This window comes from Vulpes vulpes, chromosome 12 (genome assembly GCF_048418805.1).
Source record: "Vulpes vulpes isolate BD-2025 chromosome 12, VulVul3, whole genome shotgun sequence".
Classification (NCBI taxonomy): domain Eukaryota; kingdom Metazoa; phylum Chordata; class Mammalia; order Carnivora; family Canidae; genus Vulpes; species Vulpes vulpes.
In genome coordinates this window covers 109844106-109853434 of record NC_132791.1, presented here as the reverse complement: position 1 = coordinate 109853434, position 9329 = coordinate 109844106, and the positions used below count along the sequence as shown (strand labels likewise).

General features: G+C 35.2%; 1 protein-coding gene across 1 annotated transcript; it reads left to right on the top strand.

Moving 5' to 3' along the window:
- Window positions 1-232: 232 nt before the first annotated feature.
- PATE3 (prostate and testis expressed 3) lies at window positions 233-2655 on the top strand. The gene is made up of 3 exons (XM_025998782.1): window positions 233-281; window positions 1852-1974; window positions 2492-2655. The coding sequence occupies exons 1-3, from the start codon at window positions 233-235 to the stop codon at window positions 2653-2655; spliced, it is 336 nt and encodes a 111-aa protein (XP_025854567.1).
- Window positions 2656-9329: the final 6674 nt, after the last annotated feature.

Sequence of the window (9329 nt, the reverse complement as noted above, 5' to 3'; positions counted from 1 at the left end):
TATATTTTAAAAACAAAGCTTAATGTAAACCCCCAAATTTGCTAATTATCATTATTCTTTGCTTTGGGGTCGAGAATGAACTTGAACTTCCAGAGGAAACCTTGCGTGATTGGTTCCCCTTTGGCATGAATAATTGCTGCCTGTGGTGAAGTTTTGCGTCCCTACAGCCTAAAGAGCTGCTCTTGCAGTTCCTGGCTTCTTTTCTTCCTGTGCAAGGAACTTCTGGTTCAGAATGGACAAACACTTCTTGATGGTCTTCTCCCTTTTCTGCTGCATTGTAGGTGAGTCACAGGCCTGAGAAGTGGACTCCAGAGACAGGATACAGGAGCCCCTGGAAACTCTGCAGCGCCATAGGTATCCTTGGAGGGCCAGGCCTTGACCACATTTGTAAGGGAGGGGAAGCCATTCTTCGGAATGCTCTTCTGGCTTTATGTGCCAACTTTTCTGACCTTCTCAACATTCTGCCATTCTTTACCAGGGGCTCAGGCCACAATGGCTGCTGCCCCTTCATACTTTTCCCTCATTCTGTCTCTACCATTCCCCATAATTCAAAATCCTACCAAGATTTTCCTGAAGCCATCCTTTCCATTCATAAATCTGTATCCCATTTGCTGAGAGAGCTGGTCAGTCTATAATGAATAATTTCATAGTTCTAGTGCTGGACAATGGCTTTTGACACCCCTTATCAGGGACTTTATATGGAAATAAATGATTATAGGAGAGGAAATATTGGATGCTCTAGAATCAGATTTTTTTTTAAATGCTTCAGTTGCTGTCCTAAAATCTCTGTACTTTGCTCATCTGAGAAATGGGGAAATACTTATAAAGCGTTTATGATGATTAAATCAGATACAAAGTGAGAGAACATGTTCCAAATGAGATGCTCAACAAATGCTACTTTCCTTTCCCACTTAGGTACCCTAAGGAGGTTTTTGTTTGCTTCTCTCTCTTATTAAACCTGTATTTCAATTAGCTCACCCCACAATACCACAATAAGTGTCAGTAGGCCATATCTCATGAGGACTTTACATAGATTCAGTTCAAAGTTCAAAATTACAGTATGTTACCTAAAAATATCTAAGCGGCAAATGTTAGCAACAGACAGTAGCTTAGGAAAAATATTTTATTTTATTTTATTTTTAGAATTTTTTGTTGGAGTTCAATTTGCCAACATATAGCATAACACCCAGTGCTCATCCCGCCAAGTGCCCCCCTCAGTGCCCATCACCCAGTCACCCAAACCCCCTGCCCACTTCCCCTTCCACTACCTCTTGTTCATTTCCCAGAGTTAGGAGTCTCTCGTGTTTTGTCTCCCTCACTGATATTTTCACTCATTTTTTCTCCTTTCCCTTTATCCCCTTTCACTAAGTTTTATATTCCCCAAATGAATGAGACCATATAATGTTTGTCCTTTTCTGACTGACTTATTTCACTTAGCATAATACCCTCCAGGTCCCTCCACATCGAAGCAAATAGTGGGTATTATTTTAAAGCAGTCACCTTCATTATTACACTCCTGGCTATCTACAGTGCTGTTAAGTAGGCTAGGCCATCATAAACTGAACCATTTTAAAGCTAGAAAAATCAATGCCATGGAGGCTAAATCGTTGCTCTAAGTTACTCAGGTTAAAAGGGCTGACAGAGGGACCAGAAGAATCCTTTTATTCTCACAATGGCATTTCCCTGGGTTATGAAGTTGGTAAGAGCTCCAACTGTTTACTACATGCTCTTTTACTCACCACCAGCTCTTCATCCACTCCTTGAACCACCCCCTCCTCCCACAATCAGGTCTAGACAACTCTAGCTCCTTCTACAGTTCCCCTGGTCTCACACCAGCTCTACACTCTCCAGCAGTGACACCGCTCACATGCATGACATGCCACCTTCGCACAAGGACAGATCGCTGCAGGAGAGGCTTTGGTATCTGTGTTGCTCAGAAGTTCGAGTCATGCATGACTTTAAAGATCTTCCAGGGTAAGTTAGAGGGAGAAGGGAGGCTCTGTGAGATTCTTGGAAAATTCTTAGGAGAGTACTTCAGCAATTTCATATCTCAGACTAAGCCAATCCAGGAGAGGAACCAAACAGCAGAATGCCCCTGAGCTCAGGTCCCTGTGCACACAGACAGAAGAGGATTGGGGAAAATGAGATAGGAGGAAGAAGATGGGGGTTCCATATTCCCAATGAAACTTACCAAACAGAGCTTTAACTCTGAAGACACTAAAGGACTAGTTGCTAATCTTCTACCAAGAAAAAGAATGAAGCCGCTATATGGAGTTGAGGTTGTTAGGGACTCAGGCAAGCAACCATGAAGGGGGCTAGTGATTTCTACATCTCCCTGCTCGGTCCTTTTGGTAAGTATAAGCTCTGAAGCCATCCCTAAACCTACTTTCATGCCAAATTAAATTTTCACTGACAGGACTACTGCCAGGTTTGACCTGTCTTTATAGAACTTAGATCACTGGCTTATTTTCTATGTTCCTTCTTATTACAGATAACATTCTGCAATTATCGTATATGGTGTGTCAGAAATTCTGCAGAGACTTGACATTTGATTTCAACAATCGGACTTATGTTCATAAATGCTGCAAGCTCAATTATTGTAACTTCAAAAACGAACAAAGGGAGGTGGGCCAAGGGGTGGGGATGACTGGATGATGGGCACTGAGGGGGGCACTTGATGGGATGAGCACTGGGTGTTATTCTATATGTTGGCAAATTCAATTCCAATAAAAAAAATAAATGAATAAATAAAAAATAAAAATAAAATAAAATAAATGAAATAAAATAAAATAAAATATCTGCCTTAGAATGTTGTTATTTCTCCCCTTCATTTCTCCCCTCTGCTTGCCCTTGTTTCCTGCTCTGTCTTTGACATACTGCAGCTCTCTTTCATTCAGTGTCATCCTTCCCAGTGCCTCCAGCTTGATTTCTACCTCAGTTGGAGGATAATGATTCTGAATAATAGATTTCTCCCATGACAGGGATACTGGCATCTCCATATCCAAGAAGCTTGTCCCAAAAGGCTCAGTATAGCATAATTTAAAACAAGACAGTTCCCAAACCTTGTGATTAGCTTAAATTAGTTGAGGTGCACTAGAAACACTTTGGATGAAAGTTCACAAATATTTTGATCCAAAGCTCCCATTTATCGTTACTATAATTAAGCAGAAATAGCAAAATGGATGGTGGACACTTGAGATTGTCCTCAACAGACATTATTTTCCCGAGTGGACTGCGTTGACTTCAAACTCAGTCATGATTTTCTTGGCCTTTACAGAGTACATTCATATACGATGTTAGTGCAAATCAGAGAGTAAGGACATTTCTGCCTCTGTGATAGTCATTCTCACACACAGTCACTTGTAGGTCTGTCAAGATGCACATTCAAGATACATCACAACTCTCCCTTCTTCTCCCTCCTCTCCTAATCTTTCCCTGTTCCTTTCTTCTTTTGCTATCCACTTCCACTATCACCTCTCCAAGAACCCACACCACTATTGTACAAATTTTCCTTCTCTGAATACCCAAGTAATTTATGTATAATTTTTTTTTGACAATCTGTCTCGATGAATCATTTCTCTGCTTGTCTGATTTGCCCCAGTAAGTTACAAATCACGCTAAGAATAGATACCATGTCTTACTCATTTCTGTGGCCTTTAGCAAACCAGTGAAAGTTTGTTGTGTTTAATTGAACAGCCAGTAATGTTGATGAAATTTTTCTTGTGCATCTGTTTAAGTTTACAGGATTTATGATGCTTTTATGCTTTTTCTGGCTGCATACCTATTTTCTTGAGTCTATTAGGAGTGGTAATCTCTATCCCCTACCAAATAAAGAATGTTCACTTTATCATGTTTTCCTTGAAGGGATCATGCAAAAGACACTTCTTTTTATGGAGCCCTTCAGTATTCAAGTATCTTAACTAACAATTATTTTTGATGGGATTATTCCAAAACTCATTAGCTAAATTTACTTCAAAATTCATAATCAATACTACCATTATAAAATAGAAGTGTAAGTTTAGAAAGGATAATCTTACCCAATCTTATTGGAAATAGCTGAAGGCACTTTTCTTAGTTTTAATGATGTCGAGATTGATCACATAGATTTGTTTGTTCTCAGATTTGTCTTATATAATATAAAGTTCCTCTTCAATCTCTTATCTGACAGCTTTAGCCTCCATTGATTATTATTAACTAGATCCAGTATTCATTATGAGTTGAAATAGAATTACCTTATCATCTTCTATTTTTTTTTTTAAAGGGGAGGGCAGAGGGAGAGGGAGAGAGAGAGAATCTTAAACAGACTCCACACTCAGCACAGAGCCCAAAGTGGAGCTCGAACTCACAACACTGAGATCATGACCTGAGCTGAAATCAAGAGTCAGATTCTTAACCGACTCAGCCACCCAGTCACCCCTAATTACTTTATCTTAATTTAAGTGTGATTCATATATAATAAAAATACATATGTTAAGTATACAGTTTGATGTGATTTGAGAAATGTATAAGCCTATGTAACCACTATCCCAGATAAAATATAGAACATTCCCATTAACCCAGTACATTTCTTCAGGTAACCACTCACTCCCTAGGTTATTGTTCCAACTTCTATCACCATAGTATAGTTTTACCTATTCTTGAATTTATGAACTTGAACAAATGAAAGTAGACACGGTATACTTCCTTGAGTTTGGCTTCTATCACTCACCAGATATTTTTAAGATTAATGCATGTTTTTGCTTATGCCAAAAGTTTATTCTTTTTTCCTCCATTGTATACATACACTATAATTTATTAAATTGATTTTCATGTTGATGGATATCAAGTTGTTTCAAGATTTGGGCTATTGTAGATAAAGCTACTATGGCCATCCTTTGGTAGACATACACATTCATTTCTCTTGAGTAGGAAAAACTTATAAGTCATAGGATAGGCCTAGAAGCATATGCATAACTTTGAACGAAACTGCCAAATAGGTTGTGAAAGTGGTCATACAAATATATAGTTTTACCAGCACTGTATGAGAGTTCCACATTCTTCCCATCACCAATTATTATCAGTCATTTAAGTTTTAGCTATTCTAGTAGTTGTAAAGATATCTTGCACTTTCCTGATAATGGAATTCAGCCACTTTTTATGCCTCAGTTAGAAAATAATTCATGCATGTTTCCTTCTCATACTTACATTTAAATTAACACTCAAATTTTCCATTTAGAATTTATCTGTGTAAGAAATTGATCCAATTTGATGTATTTCCACATAGCTATCTAATAGCCCAACAATATTTATTTAAAAATGTATGTTTTTTCAACTAATTTGAGATGCTCCTTTCATAGTACGCTGTATTTCCATTAGCACTAATACGAATTCTGGGTCCTCTACACAGTTAAATTTTTCTATCCATTACCTCTATCTTATAACACAAAGAACAAGTTCAAACTGGATTATAAATAGAATATGAAAAGTGTACAAAAAACTAGAAGAAAGCATAATATGAATTTATAACTTTGGAAGAGCCAAAAGTTACTTAAACATAACCTAAAAAGCAAAATCATTTTTTAAGAATAATAAATTAGGCGACATTAAAATTAACAATGTCTGTTCATCAAAATGCATCATTAAGAGAGTAAAAAAGCAAGCTACAGACTTGGAGGAGATACCTGCAATCCTTATACCTTATGTTTATCCATAACATAAAAATAATTCTTACAAAATGTTGAGGGACTTTATCACCACTAGACCTATCTTGCAAGAAATGCTGAAAGGAGCCATTCAAGCTAAAATGAAAAGATGCTAATTGATGGCATGAAAACACACAAAAATATACAATGTACTGCTACGGGTTAATATACAGTCAGACTTAGAAAACTCTAATAGGATGGTGTGTTAATCACTTAGCTATAATACAAAGGGCAAAGGGAAAAGCATTAATATAATTTTAGCTACTATAATTTATTAGCAAATACACAGTATAAAAAGAGGTAAATAATAACATCAAAATTTTAAAATGGGGGAGTAAAAGGGCAAAAGGGTAAGGCTTTTGTAGACATTCAAAGGTAAGATGCCATCACCTTAAGCTGGACTGTTTAAACTACTTGGGACTTACCTCAGCAATCAGACTTATGTGCAAAAATAATGCAACTACAATTATTATAACTTCAATAAGACTCAAGCATAAAGCAAAAATCCGTAGTAGACACATGAAAGCTGAGAAAGGGGAGGAAGAACAAAAAATCATGGAAAATTATCAATTTACAAAGATAGGCAGAGAGAGAGTGGGAAAGAAATAATATAAATACAAAACAACCAGAAAACAATTAATAAGATACCATTAGTAAATCCTTATATAACAATAATAACTCTAAATGTACATGGATTGAATTCCCCAGTCAAAAGACATCGGATGGCTGAATGGATAAAACAAGTCTTGATTATATGCTGTCTATAAGAAACTCACCTTAGTTTTAAGGATACACATAGGCTCAAAGCAAAGGTGTGGAAAAAGATATTTCATGGAAGTGGAAACCAGAAGAAAGCAGGATAGCTGTACTTATATCACACAAAATAGACTTTCAGTCATAAACAGTAATAAGAGACAAAGAAGGTCAATACATAATGGAATTCATCAGGAAGATAGGATAATTATAAATATATACAAACTTAACACTGGAGCACCTAAATGTATCAATAAGCAAATACTAACAAATTAAAGGAGAAATAGACAATGATACAATAGCAGCAGGGGACTTTAATACTCCACTTTCAGCATTGGATAGATCATCCAGACAGAAAATCAACAGGTAAACAATGGACTTAAACCACACATTGGGTCAAATGGACTTAACAGATATTTATAGAACATTCTATCCAACATAAACAGAATACATATTCTTCTCAAGTGCACATGTAACATTCCCCAGGATAGTCTGTAAGACAGAACACAAAACAAGTCTTGGCAAATTGAAGGAGAATGAAATCATACCAAGTATCTTCTGACCACAGTGGTATGAAGCTAGAAATCAATAACAAGAAAAATGGAAAAATCTACAAACATATGGAAATTAAACAACACATTCCAGAACAACCAATGGCTCAAAGAAGAGATCAAAAGAAAAATTAAAAATACATATATTGAGACAAACAAAAATGGAAATGCAATATAACAAAACATATGAGGTGCTGCAAAAGCAATTCTGAGAGGGAAGTCTAATAGTAATAAATGCACACATTAAGAAAAGAGAAAGATATCAAATAAACCTAATTTTATAACTGAAAGAACTAGAAAAACAAAACAAAATAAGTCCACAGATAGCAGAATCAAGGAAATAGCAAAGTTCAGAATGGAAATAAATGAAATAGAGACAAGAAAAATTTAAAATACCAGAAGTAAGAGCTGGTTTCTCAAAAACATAAACAAATTGACAAATTACTAGCTAGACTAGGAAAAAGAGAGAAGATTCAAATAATAAAATCAGAAATTAAAAAGGAGACATTACACTGATAACACAAAAATAACAAGAATTATAAAAGACCACTAAGAATAGTCATTTGCCAATTGGTGAACCTAGGAAAAATGGATAAATTTCCAGAAACATATAACCTACCAAGTCTGAATCAGGAGGAAATAAAAAATCTGAATAGACCAATAATGAGTAAGGAGATTGAATCCATAATCAAAGCCCTCACAACACAAAAAAATCCCAGGATCAGATGCCTTTGTCAGCAAATTATATCAAACATTTAAAAATTAATTAACATCGATCCTTAAATTATTTCAAAAAATTAAAAAGGAGAGAATATTTTAAAATTCATTTTACAAGGCCAACACTACCCTGATGGTGAAGCCAGATAAAAACACTACCACAAAAGAAAACTATAGACTAATAATATCCCTGGTAAATATAAAAATTCTCAACAAAATATTAGCAAACTAACTTTAACAACACATTGAAAGGATTAATCATTGTAACCAAATGGAATTTATGTTTGGGACACAAGGATGGCTCAACAATATGTGCATTGATAAACATGATATACTGCATTGATAGAATGAAAGATTAAAATTATATGATCATTTTGATTGATACAAAAAGCATTTGACAAAATATAACAGCATTTCATGAGAAAAATTATCAACAAAGTGTTTATAGAGGGAACATACCTCAACATAATAAAAAACCATATATGACAAGCCCATAGCTAACATTATGCATATAGTGAAAAATTGAAGGCTTTTCCTCTAAGATCAGGAACAAGGCAAAGGGACTGACACTCACTACTCTTACTCAAGATCTACTGGAAGTCCTAATCAGAGCAATTAGGCAAGAAAAAGAAATAAAAGATCAGGAAGGATCAGAAGTAAAATTATCATTATTTGCAGATGATGTGAACATATATTTGAAAACTCTAAAGACATAACCAAAAAGGTATTGGAAGTAAGCAACACACTCAGTAGAGTTTAGGTTATAAAATCAACACACAGATACTAGTTGCACTTGTACACTAACAACAAAATATCTGAAAAAGAAATAAAGACAACTATCTCATTCATGAGAGCATCAAAACAAACCAAAAATATTTAAGAATAAATTTAAGGAAGGAAGTGAAAAATCTGTACAATGAAAACTACAAGACATTGAAGAAAGAAATTGAAGAAGACACAAACAAATGGACAGATATCCCATGTTCATGAATTGGAATTAATATTGTTAAAATGTCCATATACCCGAAGCCATCTATAGATGCAACATAATTCCTATTAAAATTCTTATGGCATTTCTTAAAGAAATAGAAAATCAATACTAAAATTTCTGTGGAACCACAAAAGACCCTGTGTAGCCATACCAATCATGAGAAAGAAGAACGAAGCTAGAGGCATCACAATTCTTGATATCAAACTATACCATAAAGCTCTAAAAATTAAAACAGTATGGTACTGGCATAAAAATAGAAGGAAAAATCAATCGAACAGAACAGAGAGCCCAGAACTAAACTCCTGTATTTATGGTCAATTGATATTTGACAAGGGAGTCAAGAACACTCAATGGAAAAAAGATAGTCTCTTCAACAAATGATGTTGGGAGAAATAGATACTCAGACACGGAAAAATGAAATTGGACCCCTATCTTAAACCATTCACAAAAATTAATTCAACTTGCATTAAAGACCTAATACTGCAAAACTCCTAAAAGAAAACAGAGGAAAGAAGCTTCTTGACATTGGTCTTGGCAAAGACTTTTTAGATATGACATCAAAGGCACAAGCAACAAAAGTGGGTTTAAATCAAACTAAAAGCTTCTATGCAGCCAAACATAAAAAATAAAATGAAA